General features: G+C 44.8%; 1 protein-coding gene across 1 annotated transcript in view; it reads right to left on the bottom strand.

Moving 5' to 3' along the window:
• Positions 1-369: 369 nt before the first annotated feature.
• The window catches only part of GALNT5 (polypeptide N-acetylgalactosaminyltransferase 5), a 36,564-nt gene continuing 9,298 nt past the window's right edge, over positions 370-27,635 (bottom strand). Inside the window, exons 2-10 of the mRNA XM_075284471.1 lie at positions 27,292-27,458; positions 26,871-26,990; positions 26,456-26,591; positions 25,427-25,546; positions 23,525-23,642; positions 7,462-7,785; positions 3,983-4,063; positions 3,179-3,340; positions 370-1,009 (exon numbers count right to left, since the gene is read on the bottom strand). Of these exons, the coding sequence (XP_075140572.1) occupies positions 869-1,009; positions 3,179-3,340; positions 3,983-4,063; positions 7,462-7,785; positions 23,525-23,642; positions 25,427-25,546; positions 26,456-26,591; positions 26,871-26,990; positions 27,292-27,458 (1,369 nt within the window). The 3' untranslated portion in view covers positions 370-868. The remainder of the gene's footprint in view (positions 1,010-3,178; positions 3,341-3,982; positions 4,064-7,461; positions 7,786-23,524; positions 23,643-25,426; positions 25,547-26,455; positions 26,592-26,870; positions 26,991-27,291; positions 27,459-27,635) is intronic.

Consider the following 27,635-nt stretch of genomic DNA (forward strand, 5'->3'; position numbering starts at 1 on the left):
GTGTTTCTTCCTTACATATGGTCACGCGACCCCCTTACCGCGCTTCTTCCTTATGTATGATCTTGTGACTCCCATTTTTGCTCTCCTTCCTTACATATGGTCACACGACCTCCTTACCGCGCTTCTTCCTTATATATGGTCATGTGACCCCCTTACCGCGCTTCCTCCTCACATATGGTCACGAAACCCCCCTTACCGCGCTCCTTCCTTACATATGGTCATGTGACTCCCCTTTTTGCTCTCCTTCCTTACATGTGGTCATGCGACCCCTTTACCGCGTTTCTTTCTCACATATGGTCACGAGACCCCCTTATCGCGCTTCTTCCTTACATATAGTCATGTGACCCCTTTTTTGATTCCCTTCCTTGCATACACATCATGCATATAATTATGGGACGAGTAGACTCTACCCAGGGGGAAAGGGTTAAATCATGGCCTTTGGCACTAATACGTCATGTAAGACAATAACATAAGAAAAAACATCTTATACATCAATTACCCAGAAACAAATCAATCACAGACGAATAAATAATTCCGAGGTTTACACCTACAACATGTCAGGATTAACCAAAAATAAAATCCCCTTTGTAACACCAACGTCCCCTGTAGCTTAAAAAACAGAATCAGTGAAAGTCCCAGCGTCCTGATTAACCCCTTGCGTTTTTGTCTTTCTGTAATTAATTTCCAATTTTTAGGGAAGAATGACAGAAGTCAGTCCAAGTCTTTCCACAGTCGTGTTCACGGTCAGATCTAAGTTCTGTCCATTTTCAAAAATTTCACCAGTAACCAGTCTGGGGTAAGACTGCGGCCCATCGGCTCTGCTCAGTGTTACCACCATAGAGAAGAGTCTTCAGAAAGAATTTCACCCTCAGGAAGCAAAATACGTCTCGAACCTCCACTTCTGGAGATGGCTTTTTGGGCTGCACACACTGATTTGGACACTTTTGTGAGTTGGTTCGACCTCCAGACACATCGGATGCTTCGTGCTTTCTAGAACTAAATGGTCGGCCTATGAAAAACATCGAAAAAACAAAAAGTCAAGAAATGCCAAAATGTGTTATGTAGAACAAACTGGGGCACCAAGGAAAACATTTAACATGGGGCCCCCTCAGCTACTTGACCCCCACTCCCACATAAACCGCATTCCTACACACATTATTATGCCCCATAGTGGACCATGCAAAAAGTATTATGCCCCATAGTGGCCCCTGTACACAGTATTATGCCCCATAGTGGCCCCTCCACACAGTATTATTCCCCATAGTGGCCCCTCCACACAGTATTATGCCCCATAGTGGCCCCTCCACACAGTATTATGCCCCATAGTGGCCCCTGCACATAGTATTATCCCCCATAGTGGCCCCTGCACACAGTATTATCCCCCATAGTGGCCCCTGCACACAGTATTATCCCCCATAGTGGCCCCTGCACACAGTATTATCCCCCATAGTGGCCCCTGAACACACTATTATGCCCCATAGTGGCCCCTCCACACAGTATTATGCCCCATAGTGGCCCCTGCACACAGTATTATCCCCCATAGTGGCCCCTGCACACAGTATTATCCCCCATAGTGGCCCCTGTACACAGTATTATGCCCCATAGCAGCCCCTGCACACAGTATTATTCCCCATAGTGGCCCCTGCACACAGTATTATGCCCCTAGTGGCCCCTGCACACAGTATTATTCCCCATAGTGGCCCCTGCACACAGTATTATGCCCCATAGTGGCCCCTGCACACAGTATTATCCCCCATAGTGGTCCCCGTACACAGTATTATGCCCTATAGTGGCCCCTTCACACAGTATTATCCCCCATAGTGGCCTCTGCACACAGTATTATCCCCCATAGTGGCCCCTGCACACAGTATTATGCCCTATAGTGGCCCCTGCACACAGTATTATGCCCTATAGTGGCCCCTTCACACAGTATTATCCCCCATAGTGGCCCTTGCACGCAGTAGTATGCCCCATAGCAGCAACTGCACACAGTATTATGCCCCATAGTGGCCCCTGCACACAGTATTATTCCCCATAGTGGCCCCTGCACACAGTATTATGTCCCTTAGTGGTCCCTGCACACAGTATTATTCCCCATAGTGGCCCCTGCACACAGTATTATGCTCCATAGTGGCCCCTGCACACAGTATTATGTCCCTTAGTGGTCCCTGCACACAGTATTATCCCCCATAGTGGCCCCTGCACACAGTATTATCCACCATAGTGGCCCCTGCACACAGTATTATCCCCCATAGTGGCCCCTACACACAGTATTATGCCCTTTAGTGGCCCCTGCACACAGTATTATGCCCTATAGTGGCCCCTTCACACAGTATTATTCCCCATTATGAACCACTCATGAACAATTATAATTGTCTTTTCAGACCCCAGAGTATAAATATCGGAGACCAGGGGAGGATACAAACATAAAGAATTGTTTTACTTATCTTTCCTGGGCTCCAGCGCACTCCCCACAATTTCTTCTATGTTGGACCAGACATCACCTGACCCAGGCCGGTGTCGTGATGCATAATGACACTAGCCTGGACCACGTCATGTCTGGGATGTCACCAAAAAGGCCCAAATCCTGTTGGAGCCCAGGAGTGGTAAGTAACACTGTTTTCTTATGTTCCCTCACCTCCCCTGGGTCCCCTAATGTCCCGGGCCCTTCGGCAGCTGCTACCGCTGTTACCCCAGGAGTTATGTCCCAGTCCCTATGGACATATAAGTCCTCTTCCCTTACGTCACACTTGCAGGTCACCATTCTTGTCACGTTTAGGGATCTCAGTGGATCTAATATTAAACAGCGACCTGCTCACAGCGCCCAACATAAGTTTATAGGAAAATCAAGCAGATTAGCTCCAGAAGAAAAGCAGCAGAGATTGTGCCGCTGCCAAGGGCAAGTATAAACTGTGCTAAGGGAGATACCAGCCGAAAACTGGCAGAGATTGGTGAATGCTGAAGGCATCTTGGGTGCAGAGGACTATCAGGCTCCCGGCAGCGGATCTACAAGGCCATGTTTGCTTTCTTTATCTTAATGACGCTTTTGTCAGGGCTCAGGGTGAAGCAGGGCTGGGAACCTGGCACAAGATCTGCAAGGAGCGGCTGACACGCACAGCAAATGCCTCTCCTACCTGGGCAGACATATTGTAAGCGAGCTGCAGTAGGATTTACTTACTAGCACAGGCTGGAACGAGGTCAGGGACTTGTGTAACCAGCGCATGTTGCTGTTCCGGTTGTCACATGGTAATACGGCCACTTTGGTCTTGATGTCGCCCGGAGAAATGCAAAGATCCTTCTGTTTGATTAATCTTAACCAGGTGAAGTTAAAGTGCTGGTTCTGTAAGGAGATGAACAAGACGTTGGCGTTCAGGGCCCGAATCATGAGAAGACACCAAATAGCCACCATGGGGGAAGCATATTAAAGGGGTTGGCTAATGTATTTTTTATGTTTCATAGGGCTACTGAAGGGGTCATGAACATAAAAACACTTTACTCACCTCTCCCCAGGACTACGTATCCAAAGACGTATCTCTGGTCTTCAGTCTCTGGGATGTTTGTGCCAGGTGACCTCTTCACAAACAGCACCTCACAGAAGTCATGCACCGTTTGTGAAGAGGTCACCACTGAGACCTGTGATTGTCTCTAGTAAAAATGGGACATCGGTGATGATGTCAGCTGGAGGACCTGTATACAGTGACTGGGGAGGTGAGTAATGTCAAAGCCTTCATGATGGATGTCCCTAATAAAACATCACACTGGAAGGCGGCAGTCTGGCTCAACTGTCTGCATTATATACAGTACGGGACAGAGAAGCTGTGGCCAGGGACTTCCAGCAGCATAGACCACCATAATGCAAGGAGCCCCTTCTCCTGACTAGGTTTGGACCAGGAGCTTCAGCCTATGTATGGATAGGATCTATGTATATTGAAGCCATAGTCACAGAGTAAGACATGACAAGTACATGAAACACATACTGTACCTGCTTACTGGGGTCACAAGACTCGAGGACTACGCTGGAGTTTTGTAAGGACAGACATTTTCCCAGTGCAGTGTTTATCACCTAAAAATACATAGACACATAATAAAGTTTATTGCAGCAAAATAAAGTAAAAAAATGACATTTTAAAATTAAACTTCCCCTAGAAATTTCTTGGAATTATTTTCAATAATATTAATAATATTGACAACAATTACTACAAAATGTCCAACACCCATCATAAAAACAGGGGTCCCGTGCCCCCCAGTGGATTAGAGCTATGCACAAGCTCTCACTCCATTCACTGTCTATGGGACTGGTGGAGATAACTGGATACAGCGCCGGTCCAATTATTATAGAACGCTCATTTAGTCTTTACTATATATCGGCCTGAATAGTGGAGGAAATAATTAAAAGCAAAATAATGTATTTATTAACTTAACTGTACACTAGTGCCCCCCGGTGGTAATTACTGATATTACACCAAGACAATAACATCAAAAGGCAATTTTCAGCTAATTAAATTACAGCAGAATCCTAATAATCTGACACACGAGGGAGCAAACAAATGCCAAACTATGATCATGTTCATAATGTCAACTGAATAAATTTAATAAAAAGAGTATAATAATAAAAAAGTCCTGATTTGTGAAATGCATTTAAAGAGAAACTATCTAATATACTGCGCTATCCATCTATCATCTATCTCTCTCTCTCTCTCTACAGTATCTATCTATCTATCTCCTATCTATCTATCTAACTATCTATCTATCTATCTATCTATCTATCTATCATCTATCTCCTATCTATCTATCTATCTATCTATCTATCTATCTATCTATCTATCTATCTATCCATCTATCTCCTATCTATCTATCATCTATCTCTCTCTCTACAGTATCTATCTATCTATCTATCTATCTATCTATCTATCTATCTATCTATCTATCTATCTATCTCCTATCTATCTGTCTATCTATCTATCTATCTATCTATCTATCTATCTATCTAATCTATCTCCTATCTATCTATCTATCTATCTATCTATCTATCTATCTATCTATCTATCTATCTATCTCCTATCTATCTATCTATCTATCTATCTATCTATCCATCTATCTCCTATCTATCTATCTATCTATCTATCTATCTATCTATCTCCTATCTATCTACAGTCCTATGAAAAAGTTTGGGCACCCCTATTAATCTTAATCATTTTTAGTTCTAAATATTTTGGTATTTGCAGCAGCCATTTCAGTTTGATATATCTAATAACTGATGGACACAGTAATATTTCAGGATTGAAATGAGGTTTATTGTACTAACAGAAAATGTGCAATATGCATTAAACCAAAATTTGACCGGTGCAAAAGTATGGGCACCTCAACAGAAAAGTGACATTAATATTTAGTAGATCCTCCTTTTGTAAAGATAACAGCCACTAGTCACTTCCTGTAGATTTTAATCAGTTCCTGGATCCTGGATGAAGGTATTTTGGACCATTCCTCTTTACAAAACAATTCAAGTTCAGTTAAGTTTGATGGTCGCCGAGCATGGACAGACCACTTCAAATCATCCCACAGATGTTCAATGATATTCAGGTCTGGGGACTGGGATGGCCATTCCAGAACATTGTAATTGTTCCTCTGCATGAATGCCTGAGTCGATTTGGAGCGTTGTTTTGGATTATTGTCTTGCTGAAATATCCATCCCCGGAGTAACTTCAACTTCGTCACTGATTTTTGAACATTATTCTCAAGAATCTGCTGATACTGAGTGGAATCCATGTGACCCTCAACTTTAACAAGATTCCCGGTGCCGGCATTGGCCACACAGCCCCAAAGCATGATGGAACCTCCACCAAATTTTACAGTGGGTAGCAAGTGTTTTTCTTGGAATGCTGTTTTTTTGGGACACCATGCATAACACATTTTTGTATGACCAAACAACTCAATCTTTGTTTCATCAGTCCACAGGACCTTCTTCCAAAATGAAGCTGGCTTATCCAAATGTGCTTTTGCATACCTCAGGCGACTCTGTTTGTGGCGTGCTTGCAGAAACGGCTTCTCTCTCATTACTCAACCATACAGCTTCTCCTTGTGCAAAGTGTGCTGTATTGTTGACCGATGCACAGTGACACCATCTGCAGCAAGATGATGCTGCAGCTCTTTGGAGGTGGTCTGTGGATTGTCCTTGACTGTTCTCACCATTCTCCTTCTCTGCCTTTCTGATATTTTTCTTGGCCTGCCACTTCTGGGCTTAACAAGAACTGTCCCTGTGGTCTTCCATTTCCTTACTATGTTCCTCACAGTGGAAACTGACAGGTTAAATCTCTGAGACAACTTTTTGTATCCTTCCCCTGAACAACTATGTTGAACAATCTTTGTTTTCAGATCATTTGAGAGTTGTTTTAAGTAGCCTATGATGCCACTCTTCAGAGGAGATTCAAATAGGAGAACAACTTGCAATTGGCCACCTTAAATACCTTTTCTTATGATTGGATAGATCTGGCTATGAAGTTCAAAGCTCAGTGAGGTTACAAAAACAATTTTGTGCTTCAGTAAGTCAGTAAAAAGTAGTTAGGAGTATTCAAATCAATAAAATGATAAGGGTGCCCATATTTTTGCACCGGTCAAATTTTGGTTTAATGCATGTTGCACATTTTCTGTTAGTACAATAAACCTCATTTCACTCCTGAAATATTACTGTGTCCATCAGTTATTAGATATATCAAACTGAAATGGCTGCTGCAAACACCAAAATATTTAGAACTAAAAATGATTAAGATTAATAGGGGTGCCCAAACTTTTTCATAGGACTGTATCTATCTATCTATCTATCTATCTATCTATCTATCTATCTATCTATCTATCTATCTCCTATCTATCTATCTATCTATCTATCTATCTATCTATCTATCTGTATCTATCTATCTATCTATCTATCTATCTATCTATCTATCTGTCTGTCTGTCTGTCTGTCTGTCTGTCTGTCTATCTATCTATCTATCTATCTATCTATCTCCTATTTATCTATCTATCTATTATCTATCTATCTATCTATCTATCTATCTATCTATCTATCTATGCATAGGTTAGATATAGATGCACAAAAACTGAATGCACAATTACTATAATAAATATGGCCATGCATAAAACACATAATTATGTCATTAATACTGAAATTAATTAAACAATATTGAGAACAATACTAGGAAACGGAAAATAAAAACCTTTAAAAAATTTTAAAAAAAATTGCAAAAATTGGTAACAGCTACGGAGCCCTAGCAACTGGTGTATGGACTCTCCTCCCAGAGCTAATATGATCAATCTGCTGAACCCTGGAGGTCCCGGTAATGAAGGTCTTATGGGTCGGGCCCCCAGTGATCAAACATGTATCACCGACCCATAGGGAATAGAATCCCTTTAATTCAATAGGACCACAGATATGTACCCCAGACCCTCCTATAGGGTGGCACTTACCGCTCCTTCGGCTCTGACCAGAGGGGCATCCAGATCGGGGTAGACGTTATCTATGTACCACTTAAAGTTCTTGCACTGTAGTCTCTTCCGCAGTTCTTTTTGCTCCGTCAGGTCACCGATGTTTATAAGTTCTTGTAGAAGATGGTAGCCATGGCCATAGAAAAGCTCCTTATAGTCATCTAGCCAGACCTCGGCCACACGGGCCAGGTTCCTCTCTACTGTTTTCACCCGATCCTTAGGGAATGAGTATGGGTTGTCATTCCTAAAGATGTGGCCAACTCTGGAGCAAGGGATGATCTCGATTTCTCCACCGCACATCCAGACCTAAAATACAGAAGAGGTTAAATGTACCATTTAAAGGGTTTACTATGGAAAGCCCTTTCCGTGGGCCCAAATCAGGATTCCCCTGTTGAAGAAACATCTATTGGGTTCCCTACTTGGAAGGATTGAAGGATCTTGTCCTGCTGGAACTTGAGAGACCTGGCAGTAAGTAAGCAATTTACCTGCAGCACCACCACAGGTGAAACCGTGAATTACACTGTGTCCATTCATATCAATGGGTTGTCTATGTACCGCAGGACGGGACAGGTCCTCCAGAGCGAGACTTACTCTTTGTAACTACTCGTCCCACTCTTCTATAGACCCTAAGTTCCCTATATGACGGTAGGTTATCTATACCGGACAACCCCTTTAAGTTATCCTTACCACCAGGCTGTATCATGCACTATAAAGGGACCAATAAAAATATTTCTAAATGATTAAAAATTACTAGAGATGAGCGAACAGTGTTCTATCGAACTCATGTTCGATCGGATATTAGGCTGTTCGGCATGTTCGAATCGAATCGAACACCGCGTGGTAAAGTGCGCCATTACTCGATTCCCCTCCCACCTTCCCTGGCGCCTTTTTTGCTCCAATAACAGCGCAGGGTAGGTGGGACAGGAACTACGACACCGGTGACGTTGAAAAAAGTAGGCAAAACCCATTGGCTGCCGAAAACATGTGACCTCTAATTTAAAAGAACAGCGCCGCCTAGCTTCGCGTCATTCTGAGCTTGCAATTCACCGAGGACGGAGGTTTCCGTCCAGTTAGCTAGGGGTTAGATTCTGGGTAGGCAGGGACAGGCTAGGATAGGAAGGAGAAGACAACCAACAGCTCTTATAAGAGCTAAATTCCAGGGAGAAGCTTGTCAGTGTAACGTTGCACTGACGGGCTCAATCGCCGCAACCCAGCTTTCCCAGGATCCTGAATGGAATACACTGTCAGTGTATTCCCGTATACCCGATATATACCCCCGATACCCGTTCCAACGGTGTGCCCCCCCACCTTCACCCCAGAAATACCCTGCAAGTCCCCTAGCAATAGAATTGGGGCTATATACACCCACTATTTTTGCTACTGCCATATAGTGCCATTGTCTCACTGGGAATTCAAAGAATATATTGGGCTTACATATAACTTCAATTCCAGGGAGAAGCTTGTCAGTGTAACGTGGCACTGACGGGCTCAATCGCCGCAACCCAGCTTTCCCAGGATCCTGAATGGAACACACTGACAGTGTATTCCCGTATACCCCATATATACACCCCAAATCCCCGTTCCAACGGTGTGCCCCCCCACCTTCACCTCAGAAATACCCTGCAAGTCCCCTAGCAATAGAATTGGGGCTATATACACCCACAATTTTTGCTACTGGTATACAGTGCCATTGTCTCACTGGGAATTCAAAGAATATATGGGGGTTATGTGCACCCACAATTTTTAATACTGCTATACAGTGCCATTGTCTGACTGGGAATTCAAAGAATATATGGGGGTTATGTGCACCCACAATTTTTAATACTGGTATATAGTGCCATTGTCTGACTGGGAATTCAAAGAATATATTGGGGTGACGTGCACCCACAATTTTTGCTACTGCTATACAGTTCCATTGTCTGACTGGGAATTCAAAGAATATATGGGGGTTATGTGCACCCACAATTTTTAATACTGGTATACAGTGCCATTGTCTGACTGGGAATTCAAAGAATATATGGGGGTTATGTGCACCCACAATTTTTAATACTGGTATACAGTGCCATTGTCTGACTGGGAATTCAAAGAATATATGGGGGTTACGTGCACCCACAATTTTTAATACTGCTATACAGTGCCATTGTCTGACTGGGAATTCAAAGAATATATGGGGGTTACGTGCACCCACAATTTTTAATACTGGTATACAGTGCCATTGTCTGACTGGGAATTCAAAGAATATATGGGGGTTATGTGCACCCACAATTTTTAATACTGGTATACAGTGCCATTGTCTGACTGGGAATTCAAAGAATATATGGGGGTTATGTGCACCCACAATTTTTAATACTGGTATACAGTGCCATTGTCTGACTGGGAATTCAAAGAATATATGGGGGTTATGTGCACCCACAATTTTTACTACTGGTATACAGTGCCATTGTCTAACTGGGAATTCAAAGAATATATTGGGGTGACGTGCACCCACAATTTTTGCTACTGCTATACAGTTCCATTGTCTCACTGGGAATTCAAAGAATATATGGGGGTTATGTGCACCCACAATTTTTAATACTGGTATACAGTGCCATTGTCTGACTGGGAATTCAAAGAATATATGGGGGTTATGTGCACCCACAATTTTTAATACTGGTATATAGTGCCATTGTCTGACTGGGAATTCAAAGAATATATGGGGGTTACGTGCACCCACAATTTTTAATACTGGTATACAGTGCCATTGTCTGACTGGGAATTCAAAGAATATATGGGGGTTATGTGCACCCACAATTTTTAATACTGGTATACAGTGCCATTGTCTGACTGGGAATTCAAAGAATATATGGGGGTTACGTGCACCCACAATTTTTAATACTGGTATACAGTGCCATTGTCTGACTGGGAATTCAAAGAATATATGGGGGTTATGTGCACCCACAATTTTTAATACTGGTATACAGTGCCATTGTCTGACTGGGAATTCAAAGAATATATGGGGGTTATGTGCACCCACAATTTTTACTACTGGTATACAGTGCCATTGTCTAACTGGGAATTCAAAGAATATATTGGGGTGACGTGCACCCACAATTTTTGCTACTGCTATACAGTTCCATTGTCTCACTGGGAATTCAAAGAATATATGGGGGTTATGTGCACCCACAATTTTTAATACTGGTATACAGTGCCATTGTCTGACTGGGAATTCAAAGAATATATGGGGGTTATGTGCACCCACAATTTTTAATACTGGTATACAGTGCCATTGTCTGACTGGGAATTCAAAGAATATATGGGGGTTATGTGCACCCACAATTTTTACTACTGGTATACAGTGCCATTGTCTAACTGGGAATTCAAAGAATATATTGGGGTGACGTGCACCCACAATTTTTGCTACTGCTATACAGTTCCATTGTCTGACTGGGAATTCAAAGAATATATGGGGGTTATGTGCACCCACAATTTTTACTACTGGTATACAGTGCCATTGTCTGACTGGGAATTCAAAGAATATATGGGGGTTATGTGCACCCACAATTTTTAATACTGGTATACAGTGCCATTGTCTGACTGGGAATTCAAAGAATATATGGGGGTTACGTGCACCCACAATTTTTAATACTGCTATACAGTGCCATTGTCTGACTGGGAATTCAAAGAATATATGGGGGTTACGTGCACCCACAATTTTTAATACTGGTATACAGTGCCATTGTCTGACTGGGAATTCAAAGAATATATGGGGGTTATGTGCACCCACAATTTTTAATACTGGTATACAGTGCCATTGTCTGACTGGGAATTCAAAGAATATATGGGGGTTATGTGCACCCACAATTTTTAATACTGGTATACAGTGCCATTGTCTGACTGGGAATTCAAAGAATATATGGGGGTTATGTGCACCCACAATTTTTACTACTGGTATACAGTGCCATTGTCTAACTGGGAATTCAAAGAATATATTGGGGTGACGTGCACCCACAATTTTTGCTACTGCTATACAGTTCCATTGTCTCACTGGGAATTCAAAGAATATATGGGGGTTATGTGCACCCACAATTTTTAATACTGGTATACAGTGCCATTGTCTGACTGGGAATTCAAAGAATATATGGGGGTTATGTGCACCCACAATTTTTACTACTGGTATACAGTGCCATTGTCTAACTGGGAATTCAAAGAATATATTGGGGTGACGTGCACCCACAATTTTTGCTACTGCTATACAGTTCCATTGTCTCACTGGGAATTCAAAGAATATATGGGGGTTATGTGCACCCACAATTTTTAATACTGGTATACAGTGCCATTGTCTGACTGGGAATTCAAAGAATATATGGGGGTTATGTGCACCCACAATTTTTAATACTGGTATATAGTGCCATTGTCTGACTGGGAATTCAAAGAATATATGGGGGTTACGTGCACCCACAATTTTTAATACTGGTATACAGTGCCATTGTCTGACTGGGAATTCAAAGAATATATGGGGGTTATGTGCACCCACAATTTTTAATACTGGTATACAGTGCCATTGTCTGACTGGGAATTCAAAGAATATATGGGGGTTACGTGCACCCACAATTTTTAATACTGGTATACAGTGCCATTGTCTGACTGGGAATTCAAAGAATATATGGGGGTTATGTGCACCCACAATTTTTAATACTGGTATACAGTGCCATTGTCTGACTGGGAATTCAAAGAATATATGGGGGTTATGTGCACCCACAATTTTTACTACTGGTATACAGTGCCATTGTCTAACTGGGAATTCAAAGAATATATTGGGGTGACGTGCACCCACAATTTTTGCTACTGCTATACAGTTCCATTGTCTCACTGGGAATTCAAAGAATATATGGGGGTTATGTGCACCCACAATTTTTAATACTGGTATACAGTGCCATTGTCTGACTGGGAATTCAAAGAATATATGGGGGTTATGTGCACCCACAATTTTTAATACTGGTATACAGTGCCATTGTCTGACTGGGAATTCAAAGAATATATGGGGGTTATGTGCACCCACAATTTTTACTACTGGTATACAGTGCCATTGTCTAACTGGGAATTCAAAGAATATATTGGGGTGACGTGCACCCACAATTTTTGCTACTGCTATACAGTTCCATTGTCTGACTGGGAATTCAAAGAATATATGGGGGTTATGTGCACCCACAATTTTTACTACTGGTATACAGTGCCATTGTCTGACTGGGAATTCAAAGAATATATGGGGGTTATGTGCACCCACAATTTTTAATACTGGTATACAGTGCCATTGTCTGACTGGGAATTCAAAGAATATATGGGGGTTACGTGCACCCACAATTTTTAATACTGCTATACAGTGCCATTGTCTGACTGGGAATTCAAAGAATATATGGGGGTTACGTGCACCCACAATTTTTAATACTGGTATACAGTGCCATTGTCTGACTGGGAATTCAAAGAATATATGGGGGTTATGTGCACCCACAATTTTTAATACTGGTATACAGTGCCATTGTCTGACTGGGAATTCAAAGAATATATGGGGGTTATGTGCACCCACAATTTTTAATACTGGTATACAGTGCCATTGTCTGACTGGGAATTCAAAGAATATATGGGGGTTATGTGCACCCACAATTTTTACTACTGGTATACAGTGCCATTGTCTAACTGGGAATTCAAAGAATATATTGGGGTGACGTGCACCCACAATTTTTGCTACTGCTATACAGTTCCATTGTCTCACTGGGAATTCAAAGAATATATGGGGGTTATGTGCACCCACAATTTTTAATACTGGTATACAGTGCCATTGTCTGACTGGGAATTCAAAGAATATATGGGGGTTATGTGCACCCACAATTTTTAATACTGGTATATAGTGCCATTGTCTGACTGGGAATTCAAAGAATATATGGGGGTTACGTGCACCCACAATTTTTAATACTGCTATACAGTGCCATTGTCTGACTGGGAATTCAAAGAATATATGGGGGTTATGTGCACCCACAATTTTTAATACTGGTATATAGTGCCATTGTCTGACTGGGAATTCAAAGAATATATGGGGGTTACGTGCACCCACAATTTTTAATACTGGTATACAGTGCCATTGTCTGACTGGGAATTCAAAGAATATATGGGGGTTATGTGCACCCACAATTTTTAATACTGGTATACAGTGCCATTGTCTGACTGGGAATTCAAAGAATATATGGGGGTTATGTGCACCCACAATTTTTAATACTGGTATACAGTGCCATTGTCTGAGTGGGAATTCAAAGAATATATGGGGGTTATGTGCACCCACAATTTTTAATACTGGTATATAGTGCCATTGTCTGACTGGGAATTCAAAGAATATATGGGGGTTACGTGCACCCACAATTTTTAATACTGGTATACAGTGCCATTGTCTGACTGGGAATTCAAAGAATATATGGGGGTTATGTGCACCCACAATTTTTAATACTGGTATACAGTGCCATTGTCTGACTGGGAATTCAAAGAATATATGGGGGTTATGTGCACCCACAATTTTTAATACTGGTATACAGTGCCATTGTCTGACTGGGAATTCAAAGAATATATGGGGGTTATGTGCACCCACAATTTTTACTACTGGTATACAGTGCCATTGTCTAACTGGGAATTCAAAGAATATATTGGGGTGACGTGCACCCACAATTTTTGCTACTGCTATACAGTTCCATTGTCTCACTGGGAATTCAAAGAATATATGGGGGTTATGTGCACCCACAATTTTTAATACTGGTATACAGTGCCATTGTCTGACTGGGAATTCAAAGAATATATGGGGGTTACGTGCACCCACAATTTTTAATACTGGTATACAGTGCCATTGTCTGACTGGGAATTCAAAGAATATATGGGGGTTATGTGCACCCACAATTTTTAATACTGGTATACAGTGCCATTGTCTGACTGGGAATTCAAAGAATATATGGGGGTTATGTGCACCCACAATTTTTACTACTGGTATACAGTGCCATTGTCTAACTGGGAATTCAAAGAATATATTGGGGTGACGTGCACCCACAATTTTTGCTACTGCTATACAGTTCCATTGTCTCACTGGGAATTCAAAGAATATATGGGGGTTATGTGCACCCACAATTTTTAATACTGGTATACAGTGCCATTGTCTGACTGGGAATTCAAAGAATATATGGGGGTTATGTGCACCCACAATTTTTAATACTGGTATACAGTGCCATTGTCTGACTGGGAATTCAAAGAATATATGGGGGTTATGTGCACCCACAATTTTTACTACTGGTATACAGTGCCATTGTCTAACTGGGAATTCAAAGAATATATTGGGGTGACGTGCACCCACAATTTTTGCTACTGCTATACAGTTCCATTGTCTGACTGGGAATTCAAAGAATATATGGGGGTTATGTGCACCCACAATTTTTACTACTGGTATACAGTGCCATTGTCTAACTGGGAATTCAAAGAATATATTGGGGTGACGTGCACCCACAATTTTTGCTACTGCTATACAGTTCCATTGTCTCACTGGGAATTCAAAGAATATATGGGGGTTATGTGCACCCACAATTTTTAATACTGGTATACAGTGCCATTGTCTGACTGGGAATTCAAAGAATATATGGGGGTTATGTGCACCCACAATTTTTAATACTGGTATATAGTGCCATTGTCTGACTGGGAATTCAAAGAATATATGGGGGTTACGTGCACCCACAATTTTTAATACTGCTATACAGTGCCATTGTCTGACTGGGAATTCAAAGAATATATGGGGGTTATGTGCACCCACAATTTTTAATACTGGTATACAGTGCCATTGTCTCACTGGGAATTCCACAAATAATTTGGGGATTCATTCACCCTACATCTCAGGCTCTTGCCATATTCACCCAGGTTGTCAGTGCTGCACCAGCTCGTTCCCAGACAGCTCGGCCCGAAAAACGCGTTACCTATATAGAGGATTTGGACAATGAAGACAACATGTTCTAAATCTAATGTCTGCACCTTCTCCAGAATTAAAATAAAGGCAGCGTTTAACTTTCAAATAGCACTGCACAAAGGAAGAGCTTATCAGCTTGTCTCATGACATGCTACTGAAAAGTTTCATTTGTGTATCTTAATGTAAATATAGTTGTATAAGCTTTTTGGGTTTTAGGCACTGCCAAGTTATTTATTACCACCCACTCCCTTATAATGATGATGACGCCAAAGTCACTGTGGGTGTTCAGAGCTCACAGCTTTGGGTGACATTTGTCTTGCTCTCTGTCGGTACCAGCTGTCTTTTTGGATACCGTAAAGTTATGTTGACTTTATTAACAGCTATAGAAGCTTTAGCCAGGTTGTGACGGTGTGTAACCCTAACAACACTAAGTGGGATACACATTAATAGTCAGTCTATGTACGCTAAACGTATCACTGAAGTAATTTTTTTTCCCTCTCCCCTAATATAAGAAAGGAACAGACATTAGACCTAGACCGGGGTTCGAGGCTTGAAAAAATCCAGTATTATTTGTTCTTCATGATGTGAAATATGTGTTGAAAAGCAACCCAAGATGAAGTCAGCCATGTGTGCCAGTGTGTTACTTGGCATGCCTTTGCTGGCCCCAACTGTAAGGGTCACTCTCCATTTCCTCCATTTTCCACTCCCCTTCACACCATTTGTGGTGAAGCAATGGGATGCACTGAAGTGCACCCTCTAGCCTCGTGTGGGATAGGGACATCAGATGCCACTCCAACCCCCTCGTCTTCCTCCGCCAGCCAACGGTGCGAAGATGAGAGGAGTGTGCTCTGAATGTTTTCTGCCTAGCAGAGGCTAGTTCTCACTTACGAAAATGGCCCCACTTTGACCTGTATATCAGGCACAATGGTGTAGGTTTCAAAGAAACATGGCACCAACAAGTTGGAAAACGTGGGCCATGCGTGGACCGTGTTTGAGTCTGGCAAGCTCCAGATCTGCTACCAGGTTCCAGCCATTATCACAGGCGCAAAAATGCCAGGCCCCAGGTGTAGCAGGGAAAAAAAAATGCCATCTCAGCCAGGATGGCATCCCTGACCTCGGAGGCACTGTGCTGTCTGTCCCCCAAGCTGATCAGTTTCAGCACGGCCTACTGACATCTCCCCATGCCAGTGTTACAGTGTTTTCCGCTAGTAGCTGGGGTGGAGGTTGCAGCTTCGTAGGGTTTCAGTCTACTCCTGCCATGAATTTTGGCCTGGGAGAGGAGATAGGCCACCCCAGTTTGCACCCGGGGAACAGACTCCACCACATTCACCCTGCCTGTCATTAAAGATAAGCACTGCAGCATCCCTGACCACAGGCGCTTGTCCATGTGTCGGTGGTCAAGTGGACCTTGCAGCAAAGCGCAGAGCTCTGGGCCCGACTGATGTTATGGGACACATGCAGGCGCAAGGCAGAGACAGCACACCAAGAGAAGTAGTAACGGCTAGGCCCAGCATAGGGAGGTGCCCCAGCTGCCATCTGCTGACGGAAGGCCTGGGTCTCCAGAAGCATAAACAAACACCAACATCTCCAGGGCCAGCAGTTTATCGATGAGGCTGTTACAGGCTTGGGCATGGGGGTGGGTTGTATTGTACTTCTGCCTGCAATGAAAAGCTTGGGAAATGTGGAGTGGCTGGGAAGAGGCGCATGATGGTGCAGGCCAAAAGGGCGCATGAGGGTGAACTCCCCAATGTGTCAGAGATAGGTGTGTAGGTGTCCTTGCATCATATACTTGCACCATATTTGGCTTTGGAAGTTAATTTTGTGCCAAAAAGTGGTTAAGACAGCGATCCCTCAGCTACTCCCGTTACACTGTCTATTGAAGTTACCATCTGTGGAAGTGGACCACCATTTCTAAGATCCCAAAGGAAGCAGGCAAGAGATGTGCAGTTCAGAAAAAAAGATGAGAAAATAAGTTTAGGCTGTAGAGCACAGAGGGATCGGAGAGGACAGAGCTGGTGTCGGCCAGGTATTCCCACAACATGCGCCTATACTTGTCCCTCCTGGTGACACTAGGCCCCTGAGTGGCAGTAATTTGTCCAGGGGGGCCATTAACGTGTTCCAGACCTAGGAATAAGTCTTCCAACAGGGTAGAGTTTTGCATGCCTTTGCTTCTACCCACTGTTTTTGCTGCTTAGCTTCCCTCCACATCTACTCTGCTTTCACCCCTAAACATCACCCCAGTTTATGCCTTTGCTTCTACCCAGGTTTTTTGTTGATTTAGCTTCCCTCTACATCTACACTGCTTTAGCCCCTAGACATCACCCCTGTCCATGTGGGGTCGGTGGCCTCGTCATCCACCAACTCCTCTTCCAATTGCGCACTGCCCCCTTACTGCAAACCGCACATGACCACAGCTTGCCTTGATGGCAACTGTGTCTCATGATCCCCACTTAGGTCCAGACAAGTCGGTGGCGGGTCCAAAACCCCAAAATTGGAAGGAAATGGCAGATGCTGCAGTATTTCTAACACCTGTTCCTGGTGCTCGGGCCTGGTCTGTGTTGTACCCTGCACCCTGCTTAACGCATCTGCCATATCCGAAGTTGTGCTGAGCGCATGCTAATGTTTCGTGTCCAGTGCAATGGATGGGATGGGATTTCACATAAGTCTGCCACCCATGGCCACTCATGGTTGAGCAACTGAGGGAGTTGACTTTGACGAACCCGAGGGTTTTGGAGTTGGAACTACATCAAAGGTCTGTGCTGCTCACACACTCTGCTCAACACATGATATGTTTAGTGCCAGCAGTGTGGAGACGTCGCACAACAGCCGTTGTTCCAGCAGGTACAGGCGTTGTAGGAGTGCATAGAGGCTAGCAGCGGCAACTATACACTTTAAAAACTATCCGCACAAGCGCCACACTTTCACCAGTAGCTCAGGAACATTGGGGTACCTTTTTCAAAAGATTAGCAGCAATGAGTTAAAAACGTGGCCCAGGCATGGAATATGTTGCAGGCTGCCAAGCTACAGAGCCAATCCCAGGTTACGGCCATTATCACACATGACAACATGCCTGGGCCCAGGTGCAGTGGCAAAAACCACATTGCCGTCTCATCGAGGATGGCATGACTCACTTTGTAGGCAGTGTGCTGTCTGGCCCCCAAGCTGATGAGCTTCAGCACGGCCCGCTGACGTCTCCCCACACCAGTGTTGCAGCGTTTCCAGCTCGTAGCTGGGGTCAATTTAACAGCGGAGGAGGGTGGTGTTTCAGCCCTCCTCCCAGGAATGTTGTGTGGGGAGACAAGTCAGGCCACCACATTTTGCGACCCGGTCCACGCCTCAACTACATTCAACCACTGTGCCCAAATTGAAAGGTAGCGTCCCTGTCCGCATGCACTTGTCCATTCGTAACTGGTCACATGGAACTTTAGGGCTAAGCGCTGAATTTAGGGACCGCCTCATGTTTGGGGGAAAGTGCTGGTGTGGACGGCACAGTGCGGTGGCGCAGTAGACACTCTGCCCAAAAAGGGCAGAGTGTCCCCCAGCCGGGATTCCAACATCTCCTGGGCCAGATTTCTTGAGATGAGGCCGTTGAAGCCTTGGGCATGTGGGTGGGTTGCGCTGTACTTTAGCATGAAATGAAAGGCTTGGGAGATGGGGAGTTGCTGGGAAGAGGCGCATGATGGCGCGGGCAAAAGGAGAAATGGCAGGAAAAGGTGAGGATAAGGGTGAACTCCCCAAAGTGTCAGAGGCAGATGTGGAGGTGTCCTGGCTCCTGGTCTGGACTGCAGCGCCAGCCCTGTCAACAGTGGAAGAGGCAGTGGCCGCCAGGCCAAACGACGATTATCCTGCGCTTGCTCTCACCCACTGAGCCCAGGGCTTGCCTTCCAAATGATGGCACCCGCAAGAGGTGGTGAGATTCCTCTCCGCAGATCTCCAAACCATCTTGGACTTGCAAATTGCACTAAATTTGTCATGTAACTGACATGTATATGATGAGTCTATCCATTGTCTGTTCATTTTGGTGAAAGTCAGCCTGTCAGCTGACAGACAGCTGTGCTTGTCAGTGATGATGTCACCGGCTGCTTGTACCCCCAGTTTTTGCTGCTTAGCTTGCCTCCACATCCACACTGCTTTTGCCCCTACACATCACCCCTATCCATGCCTGTGCCTCTAGCCATAAGTCTGCCACCCATGGAAACTCATGGTGCAGAAAGTGAGGGAGCTGACTCTGAGGAACCCTTGGGTTTTGTAGCTGGTACTCCATCAAAGGTCTCTGCTGCTCACACACCCTGCTGAACATACGGTATCTAGGGTTAGAGCGTGTGGTGACCTCGCACAACAGTAGGTGCTTCAGGCAGATGTAGGCCTTGCTGGAGTGTATTGCGGCTAGCTCCAGGTACTGTAGACTTGGGAAAGTGGGTGTCCAAGTGCCGCACTTTCACCCTTAGCTCAGCTAATTTGGGGTATGTTTTTAAAGATCATTGCACCACTACATTGAACATGTGGGCCAGGCATGGAACGTGTTGGAGGCTGGCAAGCTCCAGAGCCCTCCAACAAGCTAAAAAACCTGGCCCCAGGGGCAGCGGGGATAAACAAATTGCCATCTCATCCAGGATGGCATCCCTGACCTCAGAGGCAGTGTGCTGTCCGTCTCCCAAGCTGATGAGCTTCAGCCCAGCCTGCTGACGTCTCCCCACACCAGTGTTGCAGCGTTTTCAGCTCGTAGCTGGGGTAAATCTAACAGCGGAGGAGGAGGAGGGTGGTGTTTCAGCCCTCCTCCCAGGAATGTTTTGTGGGGAAACAAGTCAGGAAAATTCTTGAAACGGGAGAGTTTTGCATCTTTGCCCTTGCTGCCTATGGACATCCCTTTGCCTCTAGCCACCATTTTCCCTGCTTTGCTTGCCTCCAAATCCACACTGCTTTTGCCCCTAGACATCACCCCAGTCCATGCCTTAGCTTGTACCCCCAGTTTTTCCTGCTTAGCTTGCCTCCACATCCACACTGCTTTTGCCCCTAGACATCACCCCAGTCCATGCCTTAGCTTGTATCCCCAGTTTTTCCTGCTTAGCTTGCCTCCACATCCACACTGCTTTTGCCCCTAGACATCACCCCAGTCCATGCCTTAGCTTGTACCCCCAGTTTTTCCTGCTTAGCTTGCCTCCACATCCACACTGCTTTTGCCCCTAGACATCATCCCTATCCATGCCTCTTCCCCTAGCCATAACTCTGCCACCCCTGGAAACTCATGGTGCAGAAACTTTGGTTGCTGACTTTGAGGAACCCTTGGGTTTTGTAGATGGAACTCCATCAAAGGTCTGTGCAGCTCACACACCCTGCTCAAGATATGGTATTGTAGGGTTTCAGCGTGTGTGAATGACGGACAACAGCCTGTGTTTGGACAGATGTAGGCCTTGCTAGAGTGTTTTTAGGCTAGCAGCGACTCCTGTGCACTTGCAAAAGTGGGCGCACAAGCGCCGCATTTTCAACAGTAGCTTCGGTACATTTGGGTATGTTTTTAAAAAACTTTGCACCACTAGGTTAGACGTGGGCCAAACATGGAACGTGTTGGAGGCTGGCAAGCTCCAGAGCCGCTACCAGGTTCCAGCCATTATCACAGGCGTAAAAATGCCAGGCCCCAGGTGTAGCAGGGAAAAAAAAATGCCATCTCAGCCAGGATGGCATCCCTGACCTCGGAGGCACTGTGCTGTCTGTCCCCCAAGCTGATGAGCTTCAGCACCGCCTGCTGACGTCTCCCCACACCAGTGTTTTAGCGTTTGCCGCTAGTAGCTGTGGTGGAGGTTGCAGCGTCGTAGGGTTTCAGTCTACTCCTGCCATGAATTTTGGCCTGGGAGAGGAGATAGGCCACCCCAGTTTGCACCCGGGGAACAGACTCCACCACATTCACCCTGCCTGTCATTAAAGATAAGCACTGCAGCATCCCTGACCACAGGCGCTTGTCCAAGTGTCGGTGGTCAAGTGGACCTTGCAGCAAAGCGCGGAACTAAGGGCCCACCTGATGTTGAGTGACACGTGCTGGTGCAAGGCGGGGACGCCACACCGGGAGAAGTTGAGACGGCTAGGGACGGCATAGTGAGGTGCCACAGTTGCCATCAGGTCCGGGAAGGCGGGAGTTTCAACAAGCCGGAACGCCAACCTCTCCTGGGCCAGCAGTTTAGCGATGTTGGCGTTCTAGGCTTGCGTGGGTGGGTGGTTAGCGGTGTATTTCTGCCGGCGCTCCAATGTATGAGAGATGGTGGGTTGTTGTAAAGAAGCGCCTGATGGTGCCTTTGATGGTGCAGGAGAAGGAGATAAGACAGAAACAGGGGAGGATGAGGGAGAAGTCAACAAAGTGGCGGAGGCAGATGAAGTGATGTCCTGGCTCGTCCTCTGGAGTGCATCGCCAGCACTGTGAGCAGAGGCAGTGGCATGAACGGCGGGCGACGTTTGTCCTGCCGTTGCTGCCTGCCACTGATTCCATTGCTTGGATTCCAAATGACGGTGCATTGAAGTGGTGGACAGGTTGCTCTTCTCAGGGCCCCTACTCGATTTCGAGAGGCAAATTGTGTAGACGACACTATATCTGTCCTCGGCGCATTCCTTGAAAAAACTCTACACCTTCAAGAAACGTGCCCTCGATGGGGGAGTTTTTCTGGGCTGGGTACAAAAGGGAACATCTTCGGACATTCCGGGTCTGGCCTGGCTTCGGCAAAGCAGCTGACCTCTGCCTCTGGACATGTCTCTGCCTCTAGCTACCCTTTTTGGTGCTGCACCTGCCTCAACATCCACACTACTTTCCCAGCTTGACATCTGCCTTGTCCAGGTGGGGTCGGTGTCCTCGTCGTCCACCACCTCCTCTTCCAACTCCTGTCTCGCCTCCTCCTCCTGCACAATGCGCATGTCAACTGGCTGCCCTGACAGCAACTGCGTCTCATCGTCGTCGATGAGGGTGGGTTGCTGGTCATCCGCCACCAAATCGACCGGAGATGGAATGGAGGAGACTCTAGTGTTTGAGCATCTGGACACAGATACTCGTCTGTTAGGTCCGTGGAATCGCGAAATGGAGGGGCAGGTTGCGGTACAGTCAAAGGAAGGGAGAACAGCTCTGGGGAGCAGGGACAGTTGGGGTTATTGTTCTGAGAAGATTGGGAATTTTGGGTGGAAGGAGGACAAGACTGTTGGGTAAGAGGAGGTAGAGGCTGACTGGCTGGTGGACAATGTGCTTTAAGCGTTATCCGACAGCCATTGCAAGACCTGTTCCTGGTTCTCGGGCCTACTAATCTTTGTACCATTCAGCCTAGTTAATGTGGAACTTTTGTGCAAAGCGCAGAACTTAGGGCCCGCCTGATGTTAAGGGACACACGCTGGTACAAGGCTCAACTCACCCTAAGTGCCAAAAACACTGCTGGTGCAAGGCTCTACTCATGCCAAGGGCCTCAATCTCTGCTGGTAGTTCAGCTTAAGGTCATGTAACTTTGTTTGGAAGGGCTCATGTTAAGGGCTAGAAAAGTGAATTTTGGAAGGTCTTACCACATCACACACACACACACACACACACACACACACACACACACACACACACTCAAAATGACAGTTAAGGGTGAGGGCTTTTGGAATTCCCATTGCCTATTCCATTTGTGGTTGTCATGGGGAACGTGATTTAAAGGGGTGGTTGTTACTGTTTGTTGAGCTTAAATTGGGGTTTGTGTCCATCCATTTGGGGAGTAAAGAAGGTTTCCAGGTATTTTCCCACTTTGATAGAGGTTTTTTTGAATGTGGAAAGTGTGTAGTTGTTAGGCAGTGATGTTGGGGTAATAGAGGGTCTTTGGTGTGTTAGATGCCCCCAGACATGCTTCCCCTGCTGTCCCAGTGTCATTCCAGAGGTGTTGGCATCATTTCCTGGGGTGTCATAGTGGACTTGGTGACCCTCCAGACACGGATTTGGGTTTCCCCCTTAACGAGTATCTGTTCCCCATAGACTATAATGGGGTTCGAAACCCGTTCGAACACACGAACATTGAGCGGCTGTTCGAATCGAATTTCGAACCTCGAACATTTTAGTGTTCGCTCATCTCTAAAAATTACCTTAAATGATATTTCCATGTTTTCTCCTCCCCAAACATCCAGGCCAGGGTCATATGTGCCAAGTTCATAGAAATATTTCCTATCAATGGAGAATAATCCTCCGGCCATTACTGGACATCTAAAACATCAAGGCAAAATATAAGAAGATGAAACATGGCAGATCTACTTTTCCAAACTCCAAAAGGTGATCGTGAGAAAATTAACAAAATTGGCCCCTGTGGCTGCCTAAAACCTCTAAAATATGGATAGATTTAGGTTGTAAAATGAAGACCTTGACTGGTGACAACCACTGAACCAGAATATAGATGTGCTCACTGGTTGTCAATTCCCTTCCTCCACTGTTATTGGAGTCTTTAGCCAGCAGGGGGTGACAATGAGTACAGGTTACACTATGCGCCTTATATGTTTATGTGACATACGATATATACTGTATAACATGTCACTGTCCAGACAGTCATTTATGCAAAAATTATTTTCTCAGGGAACAGGAGAGTCTGTTGCTGACTATAAGATTTTGCTGCTTTCCTTGTATCTTCTAGGGCTGGGACACCAGAGGTTTTGTGATTTCGCCCCCACCAAATACTGTCAGTAAATGATGTAACAATGTGGGTCCTGTTCTGGCGGTGCGGTGTAGGTGGCCTCGCAACGCTTTATAGGACAGAAGGAATATAATAAATTGTGGCTCTTATTTGTACTCGGTAGTAAATGACAGATTTCCTGGCTCGTAATATGATCATTGTAGGACTGTAAAAGCCATTATCTGCCTACAACAAAAAGAGACAAAAAGAGGCAGAAAGAGACCGAGGGAGACAGAAAGAGAGACCGAGAGAGAGAGACCGAGAGAGACAGAGAGAGAGACCGAGAGAGACAGAGAGAGAGACCGAGAGAGACAGAGAGAGAGACCGAGAGAGACAGAGACAAAAAGAGACAGAGAGACAGAAAGAGACAGACAGAGAGAGAGAGACAAAGCAAGACAGAGAGAGACCAAGAGAGACAGAAAGAGACAGAAATACAGAGAGAGGCCGAGAGAGACAGAAAGAGACAGAGATACAGAGAGAGAGAGACGGAGAGAGACAGAGACATAAAGAGACAGACAGAGAGACAAAGCAAGACAGAAAGAGACCGAGAGAGACAGAGAGAGATATATATAGAGAGACCGAGAGAGACAGAGACAAAAAGAGACAGAGAGACATAAAGAGACAGAGAGAGAGACAGAAAGAGACCGAGAGAGACAGAAAGAGACAGAGAAAACTCAGAGAGACAGAAAGAGACAAAGAGAGAGAGACACAGAAAGAGACAGAGAGAGACAGAAAGAGACAGAGAGATCGAGAGAGACAGAAAGAGACAGAGAAAACTCAGAGAGACAGAAAGAGACAAAGAGAGAGAGACAGAAAGAGACAGAGAGAGACAGAAAGAGACAGAGAGAGACAGAAAGAGACAGAGAGAGACAGAGAGAGAGAGACAGAAAGAGACAGAGAGAGAGACAGAAAGAGACAGAGAGAGACAGAGAGAGACAGAAAGAGACAGAGAGAGACAGAGAGAGAGACAGAAAGAGACAGAGAGACAGAAAGAGACAGAGAGACAGAGAGAGACAAAAATACAGTTAGAGATAGAAACAGACAGAAAAAGACAGAGAGACAGAAATAAACTAAAAGAGACAGAAAGGGACAGAGAGACAGAAAGAGACAGACAGAAAGAGACAAAGAAACAGGGAAAGACTCAGATAGACAGAAAATGACAGACAGAGAGAGACAGAAAGCGAGAGTGGAAGAAAGAGACAAAAAGAGAAAAACAAAGAGAGAAAGAGACAGAGAAAGACAGAGAGAGAAACAAAAAGAGGCAGAGATACAGAAGAAGATTCAGCGGGTGGAAGTGAATGAAGCCACAAGTGGTCATAGTCACCTTATTGGGTCCATGTCTGTTATCTTCTTCTTCTGGAGGACCTCTGTGGGGATCGGCTTCCAGCCAAAGTTCATGGGCCATGTGAAGATTCCTCTCTGGAAGTTGTCCACAGTCATATAACTGGATGGGAGATAACAGGGATATCAATCAGAGAATCACGGGGGTCGTACATCCAGGGGAGACCCCTTGGGGTGGTTTCACATTTATTACTGCCCCCTGCTGACCCTGCCCATTCACTGCTCCCCTGCATGATGATGATGATGAAGATCAATGGTTAAAAGACCCTGGCAATGATGCCATTAGGTGGCCAAGCATACTCACATTAACCCCATCATTGCCACCATGGACTACGGGAATCTGTACAAATGTAGCAGAGATAACCCAAACTTCTGTAACTGGTCAGACTGCTGCAGAGTGATATCTCGCCACAGAAGACAACAAAAATCAATTAGAAGTTATTGGAAAAGCATTGTCTTTTATGATAAGATATCACGCTCAGCAATTTAACCAATTGCAGGAGTTCGGGTCAGCTCTGCTACATCTGTATACTGACATCTGTTTACTGCTCTGGATCACCAAATATACAGACATTAAAGGATTTTCCAGGACTGTGATATTGATCCCCCATACTAGAACAGTAAAGTTCCCACCCATCAGATGTTTGCAGAGCTTGCATTGGTGCATTGGTCATGCTACAGATCAGTCCTACTCAAATGAATGGGGCTGAGCTGCAAAACCAAGCACTGTCACTATAAATATAAAGAAGTGTCCTGCCCTATCTTCAGGATTCTAAGAAACTGTGCTGCCTCTAGATGGCGCTCTCTGCTGTGACTGGTATGAACTCAGTTGTATATATTTTGCCAAGGAGCGTTGCCTGACTAATAAGTCTCCATACACCATTGTGCCCCTTCCATACAGACATTACCCCCCCTGCTAATATATAATAAGAATATACAAATTTGCTGCTGGAGACTTATAAAATTTACAAGAAAAATCCCCATAAACTATCCACACAGTGTAGAATATTACCTCATGTCCTTATCGTTGATGACCTCAATAACCGGGCAAGCTACTTTCTTTCTGTTTACTCGCACTTGTTCCAGGAGCGGTTCCAGCCATCCAACATTGCACTCGACGTGTGAGTCTAAGAACGTCAACACATCCCCTACAAGATAAAGGAGTACTTTAGGGACTTACAGGACATGTTGACACACCATGATGTGTCACGTAACCTGAAGGCTATGTCTAACTTTAGTTACAACACATCTAATGATTTTTATGAATGTGTAATACTTCATGTGTCCTGTGGAGACGCTGCAGGGAAATTACACAGTTGCTACCAGAGAGATTTCAGATGATCATTGATGGTTTCAGCCCTGGAAATTTTTTAGAATAGCTGACTCCATGCATCTACATATACAACTACACCGGAAAGTGTTTGTACCTGTTGCAATATTTGCACCGGCAAGCCTGGCTCGGATTAACCCATGTCTTTCCTTTAGATGAAGTATCCGAACCTTGGGGAACTTCTTCATGAAATCATCTAACTTGTCTTTGAGGTAGGCTATGGAGAGCAAAAACATGAAAGAAGACATGAAAAACACTGAGACTTTGTGTACAAGAAGTCTTTCGTCTGTGGTGTCTCCTCTCTGTTGGTTGCACTCTTCCTTCAGGACAGGAAAGGAAAGTTACAAAGTTACATGTGACCAAACCAAGGACATGTCACATACAATGAAGGATCTGATAGGCAAGACAATGGAAGTGAGAAATTACCATGGATGGACCTTCTAGACTAAACTGAGGTGACCCTAGGGGTGAGGAACATGCGAGGGTGTTCTCCAGCATATCCCGACATTGTCACTGACCTTTAGTGCTGAAGTCGTCTACGAGGATGATCTCTTTGAGGAGATGAGCTGGGGATCGGTTGAGGACGCTGAAAACAGAGCGGACCAGAGTTGACCAAACCTCGTCCACAAAGCACATGATAATACTGGTGTTGGGAAGATCATCGTGGACCATCTGATCTGAGCACCTGGAAAGAAGACGTGGAAACATCAGAAGACTGACAGGATTGTACAAGTATATACATATATATATATATAGTGAGACGGGTAAAGTGCTGGAGTCCTGATATATCAGCCTCAGGTTTCTGACCTATGTGTGGTCCAGTGTGGGCCTTGAGTAGGCCTCAGCCCAGGTGTAGGTCCTG

Source organism: Leptodactylus fuscus, chromosome 8, assembly GCF_031893055.1.
Source record: "Leptodactylus fuscus isolate aLepFus1 chromosome 8, aLepFus1.hap2, whole genome shotgun sequence".
In the NCBI taxonomy this organism is placed as follows: Eukaryota; Metazoa; Chordata; class Amphibia; order Anura; family Leptodactylidae; genus Leptodactylus; species Leptodactylus fuscus.